The sequence below is a fragment of the Herpailurus yagouaroundi genome, unplaced genomic scaffold (genome assembly GCF_014898765.1).
Source record: "Herpailurus yagouaroundi ecotype Mexico unplaced genomic scaffold, PumYag 184, whole genome shotgun sequence".
NCBI lineage: Eukaryota > Metazoa > Chordata > Mammalia > Carnivora > Felidae > Herpailurus > Herpailurus yagouaroundi.
The window spans coordinates 21,069,667-21,094,660 of record NW_024412415.1 but is presented as its reverse complement, the minus strand read 5'-3'; the positions used below and the strand labels follow the sequence as shown (position 1 = coordinate 21,094,660).

The window sequence follows — 24,994 nt, the reverse complement described above, 5'->3', positions numbered from 1 at the left end:
GGGGGGCTCAGTTGGTTGAGCGTCCAACTTCGGCTCAGGTCATGATCTTGCATTTTAGGTTTGAGCCCCGTGTCAGGCTCTGTGCTGATAGCTCAGAGCCTGGAACCTGCTGTGTCTCCCTCTGTCTCTGCCCATCCCCTGCTTGTGCTCTTCTCTCTCTCTGTCTCTCAAAAAATAAAATTAAAATGTTTCAAAAAATTTTTTAAAGTAAAATATTGAAATAAAATTGCTGGCAAAAGCAACAAATTGGCAGCAACCTAGTGCAAAAGTATACTTTGCAGCAGTTGGGCATGACTGGTAGATTATAATTACTTTTAGTCTCTTGTTTTTGTACCACTTTGCCTTACTACCTCCAATTAGGTAGGAAAAGAAAGAGAAGCAAAACAAGAGGAGAGGAAGAGAGCCGAGAATGAGGAGAGATGGAAGAAAACTTAGTAGCTAATAACACCCAGAGAAACAAAGTACAGTTAATCAAAATGCCAAGTACAAATAGATAAAAGGAAAGGTAAGACTTGTTAGAAGAATATCCTCACTAGCAATGTAATGCAATACAAAAGATAGAAATAGACATAATAGAACTGATTCAGAAGCGGTTAGTTGACTTTAAGCCAAAGGATGAAATACCTTCATCTCCAGAGGCTTTGTTTCATGATAGCCTTCTATGTTTACACAGGACAAAACTGTTCTTACTGTGCTAAAACTCATGGGACACTTGCTTCACAAAAGGGTAGAGGTGGACAAGCCTTTCAAAAACCAATAGCTTTTTCTTAGAAAAAGCCACAGATTGTTTTCATGTTTTTTGCCTAGCTTCCCACTACTGTATCTTAGTTTTAAATGCCAAATCTCTACCTTTTGGGAAAATACATAAGCTTAGGTAATTTTACTTGCTCATGAAAGCATTTTACCTTTTCCAATTAACGTTATGTACCAGATAGCTTTTCACTGAGAACATCTCATAAAACAGAGTCTAGATGCTCTAATATAGGTATATGCATGGTATGTATGATGTTATTTAACAGCCTTACATGACTCAGAATCTGTAAATAAATTTAATAGCTGTCCTTCTAGACACTTGTAATCACATGAAGTAAATGGACTGTAAATGGACCATTGTTCTGTCTCAAGGACATTACTCTGTGCTTGACTTTTAGTGTAAGTTCTTTTGGACCCTGTCTTAACTTTAGGCTTACATACCTTCTTTCCCCACGCTAGGGCCACTTGAATCCCATCTGCATACCTCACTCTCTACAGCCAAGTCCAATGTTAGATAGGAGGGAATCAAGGATATGTTATGCTACAATCCAGCATTGTATTGCTATTATTACATAAAATCATTGTCTACCCTGGTTCTTGGGTCTGAATTTTCTTTTAATTCTCTTGGCCTAAGTGTCATGTCAGATTTTGTCGCCTGCCTAGTACCCCATTCCTTTTAAGATTGAGGATGTCCTTTGCTTTTGCTTTCCCTTTTGCCACCGGGCTAATTCTACTCTGAGCCCCAACTTTGTTTGTAGGAGCCCACTATCTGTTAACAGACTAACCTAGTCTGCCAGTCTGTATTTCCGTATCCTTATTGTTTGCATATGTTCTGTGTCTGGATTCGATCTGCCTTGCTGGATGTCTTTTACTTCATGTTGGACTTTTTGACGCTGATTATTGACCATCTTCTCCCAACACAGTATATAATTCTACTTGCCAAACTGAGTTTCTTCCACATACTTAGGTTTGGGTCCATGCCCCAGCAAGAACTGTGAAGGTTTAGCCTACCACAGTTTCATGGATACCAGGAGAAGACATGAGACTCATGGGTCAGAGACAAAGGAATGTTATTCAAGGCACAGCAATCAGTGTGACCTTCATATTGGTTCCCTTTGCGCCTCAAGTCCCACAAGGCCAATGCATAGGCAGGCCTAGGTTTGAACCACAGCTGAGAACACCATGCTTAAAGAACATAATTTTTCATGAGAGGATTATAAGCAAATATGTCCAGCCTTTGACCCACAAGGAGATACTATCTTTTTTTCATACTGAACAGCAGATAAATCTGCTCTTTGCCCCAGAGGGAGACACTATATTTTCCAAGGCTATGTTCTATATGCACATCTTTGAAAAGATTGTCCCAAATAAAAGCTGTCTGTGCATCTGACATAAGATATGCACGAACATAAAATTCCCATGAAGAGTCATCTTCCAACAGTCCTTTGCACCTGCCTACTTTCAGGACAGATCTGCCAAATATGCCTTGCTCTCCTGCGTTTTATTTATTAAAACAATTTTTTTAATGTTTATTTATTTTTGAAAGAGAGAAAGAGAGAGTGGGAGCTGGGAAGAGGGAGACACAGAATCTGAAGCAGGCTCCAGGCTCTGAGCTGTCAGCACAGAGCCCAACATAGGTGCTTGAACCCACAAACTGAGATCATGACCTAAGCTGAAGTTGGATGCTTAACCAACTGAGGCACCCAGGCACCCCTCTTCTGCATTTTAAAAACTATGTTTCTAGAGATAAGACGGTTTTCTTATACTTCTACCTTTTGCCTGACTTATAGAAGTTTAGAATCCATATTTATTCTAAGATGACTTCTTTGATGTAATTATCATTTTGTTCACTTGCTTGTTTGTATGCATTTTATAGCCCGTAAGATTCTATTACAATACACTACCTGTTATGGCCTAACTTGTCATTTTGTTTAGTATGTAGTTTCTTTTTCCTGTTTTCCATCCTGAGTGCTAAATTGTAGTGGTTGATGTGCCTTCACAAAGGCATACTGATACTCAGCTTTAGAAGCTCTAGAGATACCCAAGAATGTTTTCTATGCTGAAAGATAAGATGCTGAAAGAGACAACAATTTTTGAAGTCTGTTCAGGGGCAGGTGGCTGTTACAGTTCCTATTGCCCACAAAACAGAGCTGTTCTGTCTTCTGTTGGAATATGTGTTGCTCCTGGCCCTATTGCTGTTGCTAAGCCCCACTACTTCTGATTTCTCCTAGCTCTCTTCTGCCCTTTTCTTTACTTCTCTCTACATCACTTCTTTCTTATCATTCCTGCCTCTGGTTGCTTCTCCCAGTCTTGTACAAAATCTTGGGCCCTTTTGGCTATTGCTAATCAGAATGTTTCTTTCTTTACAAAGGCATACCCGTCAGTCATCATAAAAATGACAGGATTGTTGGAGCTTCTGGGTGGCTCAGTCGGTTAAGCATCAACTTTGGCTTAGGTCATGATCTCACACTTCGTGGGTTCAAGCCCCATGTTGGGCTCTGTGCTGACAGCCCAGAACCTGGAACCTGCTTCAAATTCTGTCTCCTTCTCTCTCTGCCCCTTCCCCCCTCACTCTGTCTCTCTGTCTCTCAAAAATAAATAAACATTAAAAATGACAGGATTTGGGGCATCTGGGTGGCTCAGTCAGTTGAGCGTCCGACTTCGGCTCAGGTCATGATCTCACACTCCATGAGTTCGAGCCCCGCGTCAGGCTCTGTGCTGACAGCTCGGAGCCTGGAACCTGCTTCAGATTCTGTGTCTCCCTCTCTTTCTCCGCCTCTCCCCTGCTCATGCTCTGTCTCTCTCTGTCTCAAAAATAAATAAAAACATTAAAAAAAAAATTTAAAAATAATAATAATAAAACAATAAAAATGACAGGATTGTTTGCAATTGTTCATGTCTCTTTTATTCTCACTATACATTCAGTATAATAAGCACTCGGTATGTGTTGAATTAATGAGTACTTTTGCATAATTCTTTTCACTGGCATTGCCTTATTTCGAGCATCAATGAAGACTTCATGGTTATTAACTTCTCTGCTTAAATTGCTCAAAGGTTACTGCCCTTTGGATACAGGTTTAATTTTTTCCCTTTCCTTTTGAAATTTGGCTGTTTCCAAGTTCAAAATCATTCTGAAAGCCATACGGCAGATTTTTGGATTTTTGTAGTGACATTAAAGTTAAAAAAAAGTAATGTTCATTTGGATTTATATTTTAATATGTATATGTAAACTTTAAAAATATTTTAATACTTTATATTTCTTGCTATTATGCCTCCTACAATGGTTCTTTTAATAACACTCATTGTAGGGGTGCTGGGGTGGTTCTGTCAGTTCAGCGTCCGACTTCAGCTCAGGTCATGATCTCAGGGTTCGTGGTTTCAAGCCCCACATCAGGCTCTGTGCTGACAGCTCAGAGCCTGGAGCCTGCTTTAGATTCTGTGTCTCCCTCTCTCTTCCTCTCCCCTGCTCATGCTCTTTCTCTGTCTCTCAAAAATAAATGTTAAAAATAGTTTAAAAATAATTTTCATTAAAAAAAATTTTTTTTTCAACGTTTTTTATTTATTTTTGGGACAGAGAGAGAGAGAGCATGAACGGGGGAGGGGCAGAGAGAGAGGGAGACCTAGAATCGGAAACAGGCTCCAGGCTCCGAGCCATCAGCCCAGAGCCCGATGCGGGGCTCGAACTCACGGACCGCGAGATCGTGACCTGGCTGAAGTCGGACGCTCAACCGACTGCGCCACCCAGGTGCCCCAATAATTTTCATTTTAAACTCTTCTTCCCTTCAAACATGGAAAAATTTTTCTGAAAGAACTTTTATATTATAAAACTATAAACTTATGTTAAAGATGAAAAATGGAATTGTTCTTCAAATGTATAGGTTAATATAAGATTTGTAGTTATACAGACCAATGGAATAGATAGTCCAGAAATAGCTCTCCCCTCTATGATCAAATGATTTTCAATAGTTATTCAGTGGAGAAAGGACAGTCTTTTCAACACATGGTGGTGGGAAAATTGGAAATTCATATGCAAAAGAATGAAGTTGGGCCCTTACCTAACACCTTATACAAAAATTAACTCAAAAGAGATAAAAGATCTAAACAGAAGAGCTAAAACAATGAATTTCTTAGACTAAAACACAGAGTACTTTATGACATTGGATTTGGCAATATTTCTTGGATGTGACATCAAAAGCACAGACAACAAAAGGCAAGTAAGTGGAAATGCATCAAAATTAAAAACTTGCACATGACGGGCACCATTAACAGAATGAAAAGACAGCCCATGGAATGGAGACAGTATTTGCAAATCATGTATCTGATAAAGGGTTAATATCCAGAATATATTTAAAGAATTTCTGCAACTCAACAGTTTAAAAACAAAACAATCTTTTAAAAAGTAGGCAAAGAAAATAAATATATATATATAAATGATAAATATATGAATATTTATATATTTATCATATCTATATCTATATCTATATATCTATCTATATATCTATCTATATCTATCTATCTATCTATATCTCTCTCTCTCTCTCTCTCTCTCTCTCTCTATATATATATATATATATATATTAGGCAAAGAACTTGAATAGACTTTTCTCCAAAGAGGATTTCCAAAGACAAAAGTGCATGAAAAGATGCTGAATGTCACTAATTATTTAGAAAATGCAAATCAGAGTCACAGTGGGATACTAATTTACATAGATTACACTGGGTATTATCAAAATAACAAAATAACCCAGAAAATAACAAGTGTTTGTGAGGATGTGGAGAAATTAGAAACCTTGAACATTGTTGGTGGGAATATAAATTGTACACAGTATGGATCTTCCTCAAAAAATTAAAAATAGTATTACCATATGATCCGGCAATTTCACTTTAAGGTATATACAGAAAGGATTTGAAAGCAGGGAAACAAACAGATATTTGTACACTCATGTTCATAGTAGCATTATTCACAATAGCCAGAAGGCAGAAGCAAACCAAGTGCTCATTGATGGATATTTTGGTAAACAAAATGTGGTATATCCATACAACAGAATATTCTTTTTTTTTTAATATGAAATTTATTGTCAAATTGGTTTCCATACAACACCCAGTGCTCATCCCAACAGGTGCCCTCCTCAATGCCAATCACCCACCTTCCTCTCCCTCCCACCCACCATCCTCTCCCTCCCACCCCCCCTCAAGCCTCAGTTTGTTCTCAGTTTTTTAGAGTCTCTTATGTTTTGCCTCCCTCCCTCTCTAACCTTTTTTTTTTTCCTTCCCCTCCCCCATGGTCTTCTGTTTAGTTTCTCAGGATCCACAAAAGAGTGAAAACATATGGTATCTCTGTTTCTCTGCATGACTTATTTCACTTAGCATAACACTCTCCAGTTCCATCCACATTGCTACAAAAGGCCATATTTCATTTTTTCTCATTGCCACGTAGTATTCCATTGTATATATAAACCACAACTTCTTTACCCATTCATCAGTTGATGGACATTTAGGCTCTTTCCATAATTTGGCTATTGTTGAGAGTGCTGCTATAAACATTGGGATACAAGTGCCCCTATGCATCAGCACTCCTGTATCCCTTGGGTAAATTCCTAGCAGTGCTATTGCTGGGTCATAGGGTAGATCTATTTTTAATTTTTTGAGGAACCTCCACACTGTTTTCCAGAGCGGTTGCACCAGTTTGCATTCCCACCAACAGTGCAAGAGGGTTCCCGTTTCTCCACATCCTCACCAGCATCCATAGTCTCCTGACTTGCTCATTTTAGCCACTCTGACTGGCATGAGGTGGTGTCTGAGTGTGGTTTTGATTTGTATTTCCCTGATGAGGAGCAACGTTGAGCATCTTTTCATGTGCCTGTGGGACATCTGGATGTCTTCTTTAGAGAAGTTCTATTTGTGTTTTCTGCACATTTCTTCGCTGGATTATTTGTTTTTCGGGTGTGGAGTTTGGTGAGCTCTTTATAGATTTTGGATACTAGCCCTTTGTCTGATACGTCGTTTGCAAATATCGTTTCCCATTCTGTTGGTTGCCTTTTAGTTTTGTTGATTGTTTCCTTTGCAGTGCAGAAGCTTTTTATCTTCATGAGGTCCCAATAGTTCATTTTTGCTTTTAATTCCCTTGCCTTTGGGGATGTGTCAAGTAGGAAATAGCTGTGGCTGAGGTCAGAGAGGTTTTTTTCCTGCTTTCTCCTCTAGGGTTTTGATGGTTTCCTGTCTCACATTCAGGTCCTTTATCCACTTTGAGTTTATTTTTGTGAATGGTGTATTCTCAATAGCCTTAAAGGGAAGAAACTCTTGTTATACGTTACAACATGGATGAAACTTGAAGACATTACGCTAATTAAAACAAGTCAGTTACAAAAGGAAAAAGACTGTATAATTGCACTTATATGAGGTACCTACAGCAGTCAAATTCATAGGACAGAAAATAGAACGGTGGTCGTCAAAGGTAGGAGGTAATGGGGTGTTAATGTTTAATGAGTACAGAGTTTCAGTTTTGGAAGATGAAAAACTTCTAGAGTTGGACGTTGATGATGATTGCACAACAATGTGAATGTACTTAATGCCACTAAACTATACATTTAAAAATGGTTAAAAATGGTACATTTTATGTTATGTATATTGTGCCATAATTAAAAAGGGGAGGGGGAGCTTGTAGTAGACACTATAGGTTATCCAGCCAAAATGTATGCCCTCTCTTTATTCTTATTGGCTGAGACCTTATTTTGGTTAGGAGTGTAGACTGTATTACCCATGTGACCAAGTCCTGAGATAAATTCTGATTGACTTCAACAAATCAGGGTTTTCACTGCACTGCTGGTGGGTTTATTTGCTTGTGTTGTTGTTTTGTTTTTAGATCTATGTTTTATTATAATGTTTATAAAAGCAGAGTATTAGGAAACGAAAACCCTAAATGTCCATCATTAGGAGGAGACTGGTTTCAGAAATCCTGGCAGAAATTAGAGAATACTTTGCTTAAAAAAAAAAATCTTTAAAAATAGTGTATCTCCAATTTTCTTAATATGAAAAGATTATCATATTGTTGAATTTTCTTAAATGCTCCCAAACAGCAATATGTAGTACTGAGGTGTAAAAGTGGGGAGAGAGAGAGACAGATGGGGAGATAGATTGAGGAAGAGAGGGAGTGACTGGTGGTTTTATTAAGACAAAATATATATTTTTTTAAAGTTTTATTTTGAGAAAGAGCCTGAGGTGGGGGAGGGAAAGGAAGAGAGAAGAGAGAGAATCCCAAGCAGGATCCCTTTCAATGTGGAACTGATACAGGACTTGATATGGAATTGTGAGATCATGGTGACCTAAGCAGAAACCAAGAGTCAGACACTTAACCAACTGAGCCACCCAGGTACCCCAAGGCTTAATATTTTTTTCAGGTGGGTACTTTTGGTTAATGAGATGGGAAAGGAGGTGAACCAGGAGATTTCTGGAAAAGTTTTTTTTTGCTCTCAAGGAGCATATACCAGAAGATACCGTCCCATTTTATTCTAATGAATATCGTGCTTTGAATGTGGCACCTTAAGCTATGCAGTCGTCTTATATATGAGAAAAACCAGCCCTAGGATGAAGTAGCTTGTGAGTATAGTCTAATGGAGAAGTGTAAGGAACCTTAGGCCTTGATAATATGTTCAAGTTGCTGATTTCATTGGGCATGGAGCCTTTCCCTCTGGAGTTGTTTTTCTGTTTTGTTTTTTTGTTTGTTTTCTTTTTAATTTTTTAAACGTATTTATTGTGATAGAGAACAAGCAGGGAAGTGGGGAGAGAAAGGGGGAAGAGAACGAATCCCAAGCAGGCTCTGCCGTGTGAGCACAGAGCACTACGTGGGGCTCGAATTCACAAACCGTGAGATTATGCCCTGAGCTGAAATCAAAAGTCTAAGGCTTAACTGATTGAGCCACCCTGGCTTCCCTCTCTGGACTTTTTAAATGTGAGATCATTTACTTCCTTGTTTAAGCCAGTTTGAGTTGGGATCCTGTTACTTGCATTCCGAAACGTCCTAGCTGATATGAGGCATTTCAGAAACATAAACTTTTACCAGAGAATTAGCTTTTCTAGTTTGTGCAAGTTATTTTAAACTTGAATCAGGATTACGTTAGATGTCACAGTAGTGTTGTTTTTACCTTGTACTAATGGTTTACTGGGTGCTTTTACTTTGATGTCATCAAGTTCTAGAACGGTACAGTATGCAGTACAGCCAACTGGAAATAAATACAAAGTGTTCTTTATATAGCAGTTTTATATTTGGTATTTTATTTTTTCCCTTGTTTGTGCATTTTCCAAAATTCTAGGAATTGTACATGAAAAATAAAAACCACTTTACATTTTAAATAAAACCCTTAATTATGTACATCTGTTTGAAGAGAATTTTGGAAGATTTAAACTGTCTATTAGATGCTTTTGTTTGCAAGTAATAAAAAAAAATTTTAAAACAATTTTAAACTCTGTTAAAAGGAATTTATTGGCTATGTAACTAAAAAGCTAAAGGTATGTTATATTTCAGGTAAAGCTTGATGCAGCAGCTTAATTGTATCACTAAGGACTCTGCTTCTGTCTGCCTTTTTATTCTTTTCATAATTCTCTGGTATCAGCTTCATTCTAGTGCTGGCTCTTTCCATCGTGTTAAAAATGGTCACCACAGTTAGGGCTGTATGCTTTCTTCATTTGTATCCAGCAAGAGGAGTTTTCCCAACTTTTCATTCTCCAACATTGGAAACAAAGTCACAGGCTTCATTCTGAATAGACCAGTTTAGGTCACAAGCTTATCCCCAAGTCAGTCATTGTAGCCAAGAGGATAGAAATATGCTTAGGGCTTAAACTACCATAGCTACCTTTGGAGGTGGGGGTGAGGTCAGTCCCATTCAGAATATATGTTGATACATGTGGAGGAAAGTAGGGGGCAGTGTAGCCTACAAACCATTGTATAGGGAATAGAAAAGGAGGTAAACCATCTCCTCTGCCAGATGTTACTAGATAGTATTTCTGTGTTCCTATTTCAATGTTATATTGTTTTCCTTTTTTTTTTTTTTTGTCTCATTAGCAAATTGTTTGCAACAGAAAACTATTTGGCAGCTATTAATGCATATAACTTAGCCATAAGACTAAATAACAAGATTCCACTATTGTATTTGAATCGGGCTGCTTGCCACCTAAAACTAAAAAACTTACACAAGGCCATCGAAGATTCTTCTAAGGTATGTGTGTGTGTGTGTGTGTGTGTGTGTGTGTGTGTATGTTGTTTAAAATTGTTATCCTTATTTATTGGTTTAAATGATACCCTTCATGTGTTTTCTTTTAAATTTATGTAGTTGAGATGCAAGGATTATAAGAGTCATCTTGTTGGGCTTTTTTTTTTTTTTTTTTTTTTTTTATTGAAAGATTTTTCTGTGTTTGAATAGATAAGAAACTGGTTTTTTTTTTGAGATTTCAAGTTTCATTAGAAATCCCCTATCAGGGGCGCCTGGGTGGCGCAGTCGGTTAAGCGTCCGACTTCAGCCAGGTCACGATCTCGCGGTCCGTGAGTTCGAGCCCCGCGTCAAGCTCTGGGCTGATGGCTCGGAGCCTGGAGCCTGTTTCCGATTCTAGGTCTCCCTCTCTCTCTGCCCCTCCCCCGTTCATGCTCTGTCTCTCTCTGTCCCAAAAATAAATAAAAAACGAAAAAAAAAAAAAAAGAAATCCCCTATCAATTGCTCCTATATTTCCTTGATGTATCCTTTGAAATTCACAAGGAAATTAGTAAATGTTTGTCAGTTGTGCTTACCCTTTTTCTTATTAAAGTTTGCAGACTTATTGCAAGGTTGAAGGAAGAAAACTTGGTATTCCCTTGTTATCACTACCACTTGCACGGTAGGATAGCTCCCTAGTAATTTCCCGATTTTCAGAGTAACTTAGTATATCCTAATTTCATTACTAATATCATGTCATTACTAATAAACTAGTTTTTTTCTCTTTTTTTCCATATCCAAGTAACCTGTCTACAGGGAAAATCACATGCAAAATCTCTTAGGTTGCCCCTTGAGATTGAAAATATGGAAGAAATAACCAGATCCTCATACTTTGATCTTATTAAGCTACTAAAAGATCTGGCAATATTCTTAGGATCCAGTTTTCCTTTTATTAGCACAATTCTCGCCACAAATATTTATTGAATGATTGAATGAACTGAAATGCCCAATTTGAATTTTTATAAAAGATCTCCAATACTCTTTAATCATTCCTGTTAATAAAGGTAAAAATGGGGGCGCCTGGGTGGCGCAGTCGGTTAAGCGTCCGGCTTCAGCCAGGTCACGATCTCGCGGTCCGTGAGTTTGAGCCCCGCGTCAGGCTCTGGGCTGATGGCTCAGAGCCTGGAGCCTGTTTCCGATTCTATGTCTCCCTCTCTCTGCCCCTCCCCTGTTCATGCTCTGTCTCTCTCTGTCCCAAAAATAAATAAACGTTGAAAAAAAAATTTTTTATAAAGGTAAAAATGTAGAGGTTTCAAATGATAAACCAGAGATGACTTTGGGAGAGAGGGTATGAATCTTGTATAGGAACAATTGAACAATTCTTTAAATTGTTCAACCCAAATATAAGTATTTGATACATTTCTATATCAGTTAAGCCCAAAATTTTGGTGGGTGAAGACATGAGGCTTGTTTCAAAGTTAATATTTTTACCATGTTTTTGCTCAAGTTTAAATTAGGAAATTCTTTCCCTCATTTTATCCTGTAAGGCACTAGAATTACTGACACCACCTGTTGCAGACAATGCTAATGGAAGAATGAAGGCACATATACGACGTGGAACAGCATTCTGTCAACTAGAATTGTATGTAGAAGGTAAGAAATTGATAGAAATGTTTTAAGTTACAAATTATACTCTGAAAAAAGTATCAATGGGATTATTTAAGATCATAACTTTTTAGGACTCCACTGTCTTATATTTTTAGCATTTAATGTATTCTTTGCAACTTATCTGACAAAAATGATTTTGAAATACTTAAAAAATTTATTGTTGTAGAAGGGAGTGAACAACCGGTTTAGGTCTCAGAAAATGCTGTAGCATCAGACTACTTTTATATAGAAAGATGTGTGATAAAGGTTATAAATGAGTCAGTTAAGGGGTGCCTGGGTGGCTCAGTTGGTTCCGTGAGTTCGAGCCCTGCGTCGGGCTCTGTGCTGACAGCTCAGAGCCTGGAGCCTGTTTCAGATTCTGTGTCTCCCTCTCTCTGACCCTCCCCTGTTCATGCTCTGTCTCTCCCTGTCTCAAAAATAAAAAAAACGTTAAAAAAAAATTTTTTTTTTAAATGAGTCAGTTAAGATATGATGGAAATTTAAAATGAACTGCTTTGGTCACACACACACACACACACACACACACACACGCTCAGAAATAACTGATGTACTACCATATATGATCATTGCTTATATTTGTGGGACTGTGCTAAGGTTTGTAATTCAGCCTGGTGGATAGAAGCCATAACACTGATTTTTTATTGTTTTTCGTTTTTAATGTGTTTGGGGACTGGTTTGCAGTTACTCATTTTGCTCCAAAGGCAAAAATTTTTAGTAGTCAGTGTCTTACCGTTAATGTTCTTCTTCCCATACTTCTGTACCCAGAGGACCATTCAGCTTTCCTTTATTCAAGGCCTAAAGGTATACTCCTTGATGATGCCTTACCAGGGAAGGGGCTAGTCTATATGGTTTTATTATTTCTGACTTTGTTTTTAAATTTGTTTCTGACATTTTTAGATTTCTAATTTTTTCGTTTTTTAAATTTAAAAAATTTTTTTAAATTTATTGAGAGAGAGCTCACATGTGTGCACAAGAGAGAATTCTAAGCAGCTCCACGTGCATTGCAGAGCCTGATGCAGGGCTCGATCTCATGACTTAAGGTGAAATCAAGAGTCCTGTGTCCAACTGACTGAACCACCCAGGTACCCCAGAGTTTTTTCCAACCAAAGCACCCATATGAGATTTATATGCCCTGTTTTTGTTTTTGTTTTTTAAGTGTCTCGTCCAGCTTTGAATGCAGGAATGAAAGATTTTAAAGCATTCTTTAGAAATGATAGCACTATAGACTTTCTGAGCTAAAAGTACTCTTCATTTTAAAGATGAGAAAATGGAGGCTTGGAGAAGTTAAGTGCTATACCTCAAGTGGCATGGCAAATCAGTAGCACTTAGAACTCAAGTTTCCTTATTCTCAAAGAAATTTTCCCACTGCTTATTTTGGTGAAGATTTAGACTCATTTGTGTATATATGTAACAACCCGCCCACAATGCTTTCCTTTTAAGCCAAATTTCCTCAAAAGAATTCTGTAGGTATGATAGCTATAGAAAAAAACATAAACAATAATCTATGGATTATATAAAGTATGGATTGAGTCTACCAAAATTATTTTTTTAATCTAGAATCAAAAAAAATTTTTTTAATGTTTATTTATTTTTGAGAGAGAAACACACTGAGCAGGAGCAGGGGAGGTGCAGAAAGAGAGGGAGACACAGAATCTGAAACAGGCTCGAGGCTCTGAGCTTTCAGCACAGAGCCCAACGCAGGCCTTGAACTCACAAACTACAAAACTTGAGCTGAAATTGGACATTTTACCGACTGAGCCACCCAGGCTCTCCTAATCTAGAATTTCTAAATAAGATGGCATTTTTCAAAAATGAGTCTGTTCATGCTTTAATGAGTTTAAGCTGTTAGCTTATTTGTACTTGAATTTAAAATAACTGTTTCTGAGGTGCCTGCTTGCTCAGTTGGAAGAGCATGTGACTCTTGATCTTGGCCCCACATTGGGTGTTGAGATTACTTAAATGAATTTTTAAAAACCCTAAAAAAACTGCTTCTTACAAAATCCTGAGTGAAGTGAGTATAATTACTTCTGAAATTACTGAAAAATTTCTGCAGTATTTTAGAAATACTACATAGAGATGCATATATGAAAATGAGAATCTAATTGAAAACCTGGTACTTGTCCTGAACCATGTTCTTATTGGTTATTTTTAGTAAAAAAAAAAAAAAAATTGTCTAGATAACACAAGTATGTATAAAATACTGATTTTATTGACTATCACTGCTATATAAATATAGGCTTACAGGATTATGAAGCTGCACTTAAAATTGACCCGTCCAATGAAATTGTGCAAAATGATGCTGAGAAGATTCGGAATATAATTCAAGGAACAGAACTAAAATCTTAATGACTGCTGAAGCAACTAGGTATTGTACTAGATATTGTTTGAAGTTTTTAAAAAAATAACTGGAGACATTAGGAATATTTGTAAATATGGCTGATTGTGCAGAATCACTTTCTCTTTAGTTCTCTAGTTCTGTAGAGGGCAAAATCTATAGATGTATATATTACAAATCTATGGAAAATTAAATGTGTGACTTGAATGGTTTCTGAATAAGTAAATCAAAACAAGAATGATTTAATTCTTCTTCAATACACAGATTAATTATATATACATATACATATATATGTACCTACATATACATACATATGTATATATGTATATATATATTGTTGTTGTTGTTACTGAATTCAACTTACCCTTAAAACTAACCAAATATTTGTCGGTGTGATGAGTATTAAGACATGGATTCATTTTTGACAAGGTAAAATTTGAAAATAAAAGACCACCTTAAAAATATTTTTTTTAATTATATATACTACTTAGTTGTCTGAATGATTGACCTTGGTATAATCAATACTGATGTTCACTTAATTTTCAATGCACAGAACCTTTTTTTTCCCTTTCATACTTCTCCACCACCTGTGTGGGAGGTTAGACCAGTTCAATCTAGCAAAACAACTGTTTGGGAAACCTTGTTTTCAACTTCAGGTACAGGCAGTGTTCCCCAAAGCCTTGATCATATTTCATACTATCTGATGAAGGTAAGTTTTCTAGTACCTTCAAGTACAATAGGAAAAAGAAAAAAAGACAGCAAAGGGTGAAATGTTAACACAGAATATTATGTATGATACTGGCATTTGATTGCACCACCACTTGTGTTGTATCACTGTGATGATGCAAGCATTAAGCAAAAACAGTATAGCTTCCCTTTTGCACATAGTAGTTATCACAATTGTCTGTTTATATTTAGAGGATTTTTAGAAAAATCAAACAATTTTTTAGGAGTAAGTTTTTATAGCATTTGGTCATCTGATATCATTCAAATGGACCATAAGACAGCTTCATTCTTTTTTTTTTTTTTTTAACTCAATATTTTTTTTGAATGGGAACAGATAAGGTTAGTTCAGCAACCTTGAGACTTTTATAAAGCAACTTTTGATAACTTACATAGCAGCCTTGTCCAGTTATTAGACCTTCTAAAAGACTTGCTTCTAATAAGGATTGCTTTTGCTTATAATCAACACTGGTTTGTCAATTTATTTTTAAAAAATAAGTGTTACCAAAATGAAGATGGGTCTTCATGTGTGTCAAATACCAGTTTGATGTTCAAAATATTTAACCAACCTAGTGCTGCTTCAGGCTCTTCCTATTACCATCCTCTCCCCCTCTCCCCCTGCCCTCTCGAAAAGACTGGGCCCAATAGCTGCCCTAAGGGCAAAAGATCTATCCTTGGAGGAATAGAAGAAGAGATAGTCTTAACTAGTTATGTGTGAATATTTTTTACCCTATCCTCTAAGTAAAGTCTTGGTTTAAATGCAACAGTAGAATTTGTATTTACGAAATACTTGACCTCTTTTGAGCAATCTCCTATGGTTTACAAGGGACTTTTGTCTTAGATTGAAGTAGTGACAGAGTTGAAATATTGATACAACATTCCCATCTCTTTTATGATAAAAACATACCTCCCAAATAATAGTGCTAATTAAGGCCTGTGAATAAAAGATAAAAAAATTCTAATAGTAGTCCTTTGATTTTTTTCATAATGTCAATTATTTAATTGAAATTAATTTCAAGATACCAAATGGATAACAAACTAAATGTGGCTGTTACAGAAATGTAAACTGAAGGGATCTTTAATCATCTGAAGGGATCTTTAATCTCCCACTACTATGTGATTACCATACACATAAATACATAGTATACATGTTAATTAAAGATGATTTTTTGACAAATTTGGCTATGAAGAAATATCAAAACTATATCAAAATATTGATTACAAAGGAAAGATCAGACTTAGCCCATTTTTGCAGTGGATGCTTTACAGGAATAGAAAATAGTTATTGTTAGACTTAATTAAAAAAATATTTTAATATACCACTCACTTGCCCTTTGATAGTCACTTGAGAGTCAGGGTGGATGGGTAACTAGTTTGATTAAACCTGTTTTTATGTCATTAAAGTGCTTAAGCATTTTATGAGGAAAGTTCATCTCTTTCTTCCCAGAAAGAGGTTTGTGAATTACATTAAGCAAAAGTGGTTTGTCCCAGACCAGGTTTGGTATAATTTTTTTTAATGCATTTTAGCTCTTTACTGACAGAAGTGAAAATATTATTCCTAATAGATAGGTGCTATCTCATAGTTAAGTAGAAAGTAAACACATATGTTTGTATAAACATATCCTGCCCAGTTTTCCAGAGTCAAAGAAAACCAGAGCTGGAAAGTAGTTAGAGCAGTAAAAACAGATTTCACTTGGGAACTATTACAGGATAAGAAAAGAGATCTCCGTGTAGAATTGGGGTCTTTTCATAACATAGCATGGGCAATGGACAAGTGGTGATTAATAGCTAAGGAACAAGTTGGGGGTGGGGGTTGGAGTTGTCAGTGGATAGAAAATCACTAAGAGGAAACATCAGGGGTAGGGAGATTCTGGCTATGTTAATCTAACAGGATTCTTGCTGAAGGCAGGCCAGGTTGATTGGGCATTACCTGGGGATGATGAGGGATGAGGAATTTGGTCAAATATTGAGAGTGATTGAAATTAATGGTGGGGATTCTGGCTAACCCAACTTAGCATTATTCTTGCTAACAGCTGAACTTGACAAGGCCCAAGGATGAGGCCCAGTTGGAAAGTGGCTAAAGGAACCTGTTTAGAGTTTGGTGAAGGAGAGACCACTTGTCACCAGCAAGCCAGGTACTTTCCAGTGAACTCATCCATGTGGCAAATAAGGACAAAGGATTTTTGCACATACCATCTGGGGAAAGGGTTAGTAGGTGATCTCCCAAAAAGACTGAATACAGGAGTATTTCATTATCGTATTGATCTGATCTGGCTCAGTCTCACTCTCAAACACCTATCAATAGCTGACCCATCTCTGAGTATCAGATACACATTAACCCAGCTCAGGAGACTGCCTGGGAAAAACAGACTGCCTACTTATTAATTATTAACCCAGCAAAACAGACTGCCTACTTATTAATTCATAATTAGAAATTGAGCATCTGCATGGGGATGATAGGTTATATGACAATTCACCTTTCCTTATAAACAGACGTATATAGTAAATCACATCATAAAATTGCTTGGTAAACATGTTAAAAGAAACAGGTCCAAAATGGAGTCACTTGTGGCTTCACAAGTGAATTCTACCAAACATTTAAAGAAGGGTTAATACCTATTCTTTTCAAACTATTCCAAAAAATGGAAGAGGAAGGAAAGCTTTCTATGAGGCCAGGATTACCCTGACACCAAAACCAGATAGAGTCACTACAAAAAAAAGAGAGAACTATAGGCCAATATCTCTGATGAACATAGATACATATATCCTCAACAAATTATTAGCAAACCAAATCCAACAATACATTTAAAAAAATCATTCACCACAATCAAGTGGGATTTATTCTTGGGATATAAGGGTGGCTGAATGTTCACAAATCAATCAACTTGATACATGACATCAATAAGAAAAAGGATAGGGTTGCCTGGGTGGCTCAGTCAGTTAAGCTTAAGACTCTTGATCTGGGCTCAGGTCATGATCTCATGGTTGTGAGATCAAGCCCCATATCAGGCTCCATGCTGAGTGGGGAGCCTGCATGGAATTCTCTCTCTCTCTCTCTCTCTCTCTCTCTCTCTCTCTCTCTCCCTGCCCCTCTCCTGCTCATGTGTGTGCACACTCTCTCAAAATAAATAAACATTAAAAAATAAGACAAAGGATAAAAAAATATTATTTAAAATTTTTTTTTTAACGTTTATTTATTTTTGAGACAGAGAGAGACAGAGTATGAACGGGGGAGGGGCAGAGAGAGAGGGAGACACAGAATCGGAAACAGGCTCCAGGCTCTGAGCCATCAACCCAGAGCCCGACGCGGGGCTCAAACTCACGGACCACGAGATCGTGACCTGAGCTGAAGTCGGACGCTTAACCGACTGCGCCACCCAGGCGCCCCAAAAAATATTATTTTAATAGATGCAGAAAAACATTTGACAAGGTACAATATCCATTCATAATAAAAACCCTCAACAAAGTAGGGTTAGAGGGAATAGACATCCACATAATAAAGGCTGTCTATGAAAAACTCACTGCTAACATCATCCTCAATGAGGAAAAACAGAGCTTTTCCCCCAAGGGCAGGAACAAGACAGGATTTCCACTCTCAACATTTTCATTGAACATAGTACTGGAAGTTTTAACCACAGCAATTAGACAAGAAAAAGAAATGAAAGGCATTGGAATTGGTAAGGAGAGGTAAAACTTTCACTACTTGTAGATGACATGATACTATATATATAGAAAACCCTAAAGACTCCACCAAAAATCTTCAGAACTGAGAAATGAATCAGGAAAGCTGCAGGATACAAAATCAATATACAGAAACCTGTTGCATTTCTGTACACTAATAATGAAGTAGCAGAAAGAGAAATTAAGAAAATCCCATGTACAATTGCACCAAAAATAATAAAACCTAGGGATAAACCTAACCAAAGAGGGGAAAGACTTGTACTCTGAAAACTATAAAACATTGATGAAAGAAATTGAAGATGACACAAATGGAAAGATATTCTATGCTCATGGATTGGAAGAACAAATATTGTTAGAATGTCCATTCTACCCAAAGCAATCTACAGATTTAATGCAATCCCAATCAAATACAAAGAGCATTTTTCACAGAACTAGAATAAAAAATCCTAAAATTTTTATGGAACCACAAAAGATCCTGAAGAGCCAAAGTAATCTGGAAAAGAAGAACATAACTGGAGGTATCACAATTCCAGATTTCAAGATATACTACAAAGTTGTATTAATCAAAACAGTATGGTACTGGCACCAAAACAGACATATAGATCAATGGAACAGAATAGAAAGCCTAGAAATAAACACACACTTACATGGTTAATAAAGCTACGCCAGGGAGGCAAGAATATGCAGTGGGAAAAAGAAAGAGTGTTTAACAAATGGTTTTGGGAAAACTGGACCATTTTCTTACACCATAGACAATAATAAACTCAAAATGGACTAAAGACCTAAATATGACACCTAAAGTCCTAGAAGAGAGCACAGGCAGTAATTTCTCTGACATTTTTCTAGATATGTTTCCTAAGGCAAAGGAAGCAAAAGCAAAAATAAACTATTGGGACTACATGAAAATAAAAAGCTTTGAATAGCAAAGGAAACAATCAACAAAACAAAAAGACACCAAATTGGAGAAGATATTTGCAAATAATATATTCAATAAGGGGTTAATACCCAAAGTATATAAAGAACTTACACAACACAAAACAAAACAAAACAAAACAAAAAAACCAATCTGATTAAAAATAGGTGGAAGATATGAACAGACATTACTCCAAAGACACACGAAAAGATGCTTAACATCACTGTCAGGGAAATGCAAATCAAAATCACAATGAGATATCACCTTACACTTGTCAGAATGGATAGTATCAGAGACAAGAAGTAACAAGGCATGGAGAAAAAGGAACCCTTGGGCACTGTTGGTGGGAATTCAAACTGGTGCAGCCACTGTGGAAAATGGGTGGAGGTTACTTGAAAAATGAAAAACAATTACCATATGACCCAGTAATTCTGCTACTATTTACCCAAAGAAAATGAAAATAAGAATTTGAAAGGATATATGTACCCCTATGTTTATTGCAGCATTATTTACATTAACTGGAATGTGGAAGCAACCCAAGTATGCACTGATAGATGAATGGATAAAGAAGGTATGGTATGTATCTACAATGGAATGTTACCCATAAAACAAATGAAATTCTGCCATTTGCAACAACATGGATGGATCTAGAGGGTATAATGCTAAGTGAAATAAGTCAGTATAAGAAAGACAAATACCACATGAATTCATTCCTATGTAGAATTTAAGAAACAAAACAAATGAACAAAGGGAAAAGAGACAAAAAAAAAAAGTGTCTCTTAAATATAGAGAACTGGTGTTTGCCAGAGGGGAGGGAATGGCTGAAATAGGTGAAGGGAATTAAGAGTACCCTTATTGTGATGAGCACTGAATATATGTGTAGAATTGTTGAATCACTATATTGTATGCCTGAAACTAATATAACAGTGTATGTTAATTATTCTGGAATTTTAAAAATGATAAAAAAAATAATTAAAAAAGTAAAATAAAAATGGAGTTACTTGCCCCCATTGCTGCAAATCAGGATATAATTGCAAGAATCTGAACTTTAACCAGTCAATCTGGAATTTTCTGATCAGCACTAGTGAGGTAAATTGCTTGCTAGAACCCCATGCTTCCCCCAAAGGAAGGTGACCTTGCCTGAAACCTGAAACAATCCTTCTTCTTCTTCTCCTCCTCCTCCCCCTCCCCCCCCCCCCCCCTTTTTTTTTTTTTTTTTTGTTTTTTTTTTTTTTTTTTGTTAATAGCTTCTTTGCCCCACCCTGTTTCTGCCTATAAACATCTTCCATTTTGTTTAGCCTCTCAGAGCACTTTTCTGCTGGCTAGATGGGATGCTGCCTGCCTGACTGTTAAATAAAGCCAGTTAAATTTTTCAAGTTCACTCAGTTGAATTCTGTTTTTTAACACATAGAATCAGAACAAGGAGAATTAGTTTGAATAGAATGTTTCATGGCATCATGCATGCAATTGTACACAACAGGCTTTCTCTTTCCTGTAAGGTTTGTTTATAAACCCTAAGGCATACCTCACTGTAACTAACTCTCCAATAAAACCAGGTTTATGCTTCAGATAATGACCACATTACCAGCATCTTCTCTTTGTCATTACCCATAGTTTTTGAAATGTAATTCCCCTTTCCAAAATGTTTTATTTTTTAATTTATTTTTTTTCTAAAATGTTTTTTTTTTTTAATTTTTTTTTTCAACGTTTATTTATTTTTGGGACAGAGAGAGACAGAGCATGAACGGGGGAGGGGCAGAGAGAGAGGGAGACACAGAATCGGAAACAGGCTCCAGGCTCTGAGCCATCAGCCTAGAGCCTGACGCGGGGCTGGAACTCACGGACCGCGAGATCGTGACCTGGCTGAAGTCGGACGCTTAACCGACTGCGCCACCCAGGCGCCCCTCTAAAATGTTTTAAAGGCATATGATGACCCTATGGCCATCTTTTTTTTTTTTTTTATGTTTATTTTTGAGACAGAGAGAGACAGAGCATGAATGGGGGAGGGGCAGAGAGAGAGGGAGACACAATCGGAAGCAGGCTCCAGGCTCTGAGCCATCAGCCCAGAACCTGACGCGGGGCTTGAACTCACGAACCGTGGGATCGTGACCTGAGCCGAAGTCGGGCACTCAACCGACTGAACCACCCAGGCGCCCCCATATGGCCATCTTAAAATAGTCTCTTTAAGGAACTACTTTTGACAGCATTTATACTTCGTTTTATCCTTTTTGTGACCTAATAAACATGTTTTTTGTTTAACAGTAAACAAACAAACAAAAAAAAACAGTACAATAATAGAAATAGTAAACTCAATAATTTTTAGCTATTATACATAATAAAAACCAATCAACTTATTTGTTCAAATATATTTATTACATTTTTGATGGGGTAAACTAGATTTCTGATAGTCTTTTAGTTTATAGCTAAAAGAGAGGCAGACCTAAACTCACTGATAAAATATTACTATGGGAAGATAAACTTCGTATTATTTGAAGCTGAGAGCTCATGCTGTATTTGCAGTAATGATGAGTCAAGAAATGGAAGTGAAATGTCAACAATTCTGATAATCATATAAAGGTAGGAAAGTTTGCCTAAAGTATATGAGTTTTTGTTTTTGTTTTTTCAGAGCCAGGGAAGGGGCAGAGAGAGAGGGAGAGAGAGGATCCCAAGCAGGCTTCCTGCTCAGCACAGAGCCTGATGTGGGGTTCATCTCACAACCACGAGACCATGACTGGAGCCAAAATCAAGAGTCCAGTGCTTAACCTACTTAGCCACGCACGGGCCCCTCTGAATTTTTTACCTAATGTGTTTAAATATTTTCTACAAGAATGAGTTGTTCAAACTGTTTTCTGAAATGAAATCCTTCTTTTTGGAAAAATTACAAACTCGTTTGTGTTTGTTTACTTATTTGTAAAGTAAGTTACAAATTTGTGTATTTGTTTACTTACTTACATTTTAGCATATTCCAAAAATGTATTGCTTTATGTTGTATATCTCACAAAGTGGTGAATTTCACAGTCCAAACTCTAAAGCTTCTTTTAAGTTGTTTGTATCCAGATTCTAAATATACTATAAGCTGGTGAATAATTCTGTATATTGTCTATCCATGCTTTTGATTTTATACAGTTTAGTTTTTTTAGTCTATATTAAAGAAACATTACTCTGTAGTTGTCTTCAACTACATTTTATCTTTAGAGCTGATTAGTGCAGGTCAGTAGTTCACAAAAAGTGATCCCATCAGAATACAAATAGGCTATATTATCCTATCTTTTAAAAAATAACCTTTGGCCCCATATGTCTACTTCCAGCTTCCAGTCTATTTCTCTGTTCAGTGTACAGCAAAACTACTAAAAAGTACCACTTCCATTTTTTCTTAAACCTATTCCATTAAAGTTTTCCTTTCTGTGACCTCACTAAAACACTTCTCCTTGAGGTGACTAATGTTCTCTGCATTGCCTATTTGTACCTTCAGATCTCAATCCATGTGTTACCTCTCAAGATAATTTCACACAGCTGGCCTCTTGAAACAAATTCTTTACTTGGCTTTTGGGCATCAGTTTGCTAATTTCTTCCTCTTTCACTAATTACTTCTTGATCTCATTTGTTTATTTATATTCATTCCCATGATTTCTAAATGTTGGAGTTCCCTAGAGTTTAGTCCTTTGGTCTCTTTTCTATGAATACTTTATAGTCTTATCTGGCCTCATGATTTTAAATAATATCTTCGTGTGGATGTTGGTCAAATTGATTATATTCACCATGGGCTTCTCAGTTGTCTCACAACAGCTCTACTTTCCCCAGAGATTCTCTTCACTTCCTTCAGGGGTTTGGTCAGACATCAACTTATCAGAGACCTTCCCAGGCCAGTCTACCAAAAATAACTCCTTGCTTAAGCACTCCCTTTCCCCCAACCCTATTTTATTTTTTTCCCCATAACATTTATCACTGGGCATATTTTATATATATTTATAGGCATACATAAATATTTATGTGTAACTATGTATACATCATTTATATATGTACATTTATACATGTATGTAAACGTAAATATATGCCTATATATATATGTACTTACACACATATATATCTATACTTTTTTTTGAGAGCATTTACTTATTCTGAGAGAGAGAGAGAGAGAGAGAGAACGAATCTCAGGCAGGCTCCATACTGTCAACACAGAGCCCAACATGGGGCTCAAACTCATGAACCGTTAGATCATGACCTGACCCGAAATCAAGAGTCGGCCACTTAACCTACTGAGCCACCCAGGCACCCCTCTATACATATGTTTTTTGGTCTCTTTTTCCCTACTGGAATTTACCAGAATCTAAGCTCCATGAGGACATGCTCTTAGTGCCTAGAAAATCCCTGGACTTTAACAGGCACTAAATGACTATATAGTGGCTATTCCAGACAATGTGCTTGATTCTGAGATACTCATCCTACCTGAGAATTTTAGCAACAAACAAAAAAGGGCCTAACCACCTACTATAGTAAGAATCTTTAGGTTAATATATAGATTCTAAATTTTAAAAAATTGACTTCACTTGCCACAAATTGAGTACCTACAGTGAAGGGGGAAAATAGGTTGTATAGATTTTGTGGAGAAAAGGCAACTAAACTCAAGTTTTTTTTTAAATTTGCAGTATTCACCTCAATATCTTGTGCAATGCCCTGATTTTTGGTGTTTTAGAGGAGGTGAACAAAACTAATTTTTCTTTTTATGTCATTATCAAATAAGTTTTGAGGTGTTTGGAAAAATCTTATGAGGCAGAGTTTGAACTATTTTCTCACATCAAACCTTTTTTTTTTTTTTATAAATAGAAGATACAAATTTCTGATCCCCTAGCACCTCAAGATTATTTTTTAATTGATGTTAATATCCTGAATCTGACACTAATAGGGAAACATAAGAGCTGTGATTTTTTTCATTAAAGGTACTCAGACTCAAGTGTGGTTTCAACAGATGGCAGCTGAAATAAATAAATCTCTGTATATAGTGGAATTACATAGTTTAAAAATAGTGTGTCATCCACCACTGCTTACACTGTGTTAAGGATATATCAAATTATTTGCGTTTATAAAAAAGTACTGCATCTCTTACATCTTTGTACTTCTACGTATTGCCTCTTCTTCCTCTACTGATCTTTCCTTTGATTTGGTTTTACCTTTTCCAGGATGCTTCTCCTGGTGTCCTTGGTCTCAATTTGAGCAATTCTGTCTTTGTGTCTGAAAGACCTTTTGCAAAATTTACATAAATTATCACATTTTATTGATTTGCTAATCTCATTCCCCTAAAATATTACTCATTGAAACAATAAAGGTACTGTTTTTTATTTCTGTGTTCCATTTGCATTAGTGACTGTCATTAGCAAGTGTTCTATAAATACCTGCCAAATGAATGAATGAATAGCAGGTCCTCTCTTCTACCAGCCGAGCAGTGGAAACTAACATTCATTCCCCCAGGTTCTAAGCCATTAGTTGAAATAACAGAAAACTGGGAAATTACTGGTCAGTCTTCCTTAATTCAATTTTTTTTTCTTAGTGCTCCTGTGTTCCTTTGTCTTGTTAAATATATTCAGTGGACACGTGACATCCTTAAAGCCTTTTGAAACTTTTGGAGAATATGTACTAAATAATGTACTAAATGTGTCTACTTTTTATTCTATTTTGTACTAAAACGCATCCACCTTTTATTCTATTTTGAACACATTTTAATTTAAGAAGAAGTCACTGTCA

At 36.6% G+C, this 24,994-nt stretch overlaps 1 protein-coding gene across 7 annotated transcripts in view; it reads left to right on the top strand.

The window, feature by feature from the left end:
- DNAAF4 (dynein axonemal assembly factor 4) overlaps positions 1-21,930 on the top strand; it is a 69,543-nt gene extending 47,613 nt beyond the window's left edge. For 3 of the 7 annotated variants that reach the window (XM_040492753.1, XM_040492756.1, XM_040492757.1), the window contains 3 exons: positions 9,812-9,965; positions 11,483-11,588; positions 13,840-15,623. In XM_040492753.1, coding sequence (XP_040348687.1) covers positions 9,812-9,965; positions 11,483-11,588; positions 13,840-13,949 — 370 coding nt within the window. In that variant the 3' untranslated portion in view covers positions 13,950-15,623. Of the gene's footprint in view, positions 1-9,811; positions 9,970-10,548; positions 10,618-11,482; positions 11,589-13,839; positions 15,624-19,758; positions 19,959-21,881 lie in introns of those variants that run through there. The other 4 variants (XR_005795832.1, XM_040492755.1, XM_040492754.1 and 1 more) reach the window with 4 other exon arrangements.
- The last annotated feature ends 3,064 nt before the right edge of the window (positions 21,931-24,994 follow it).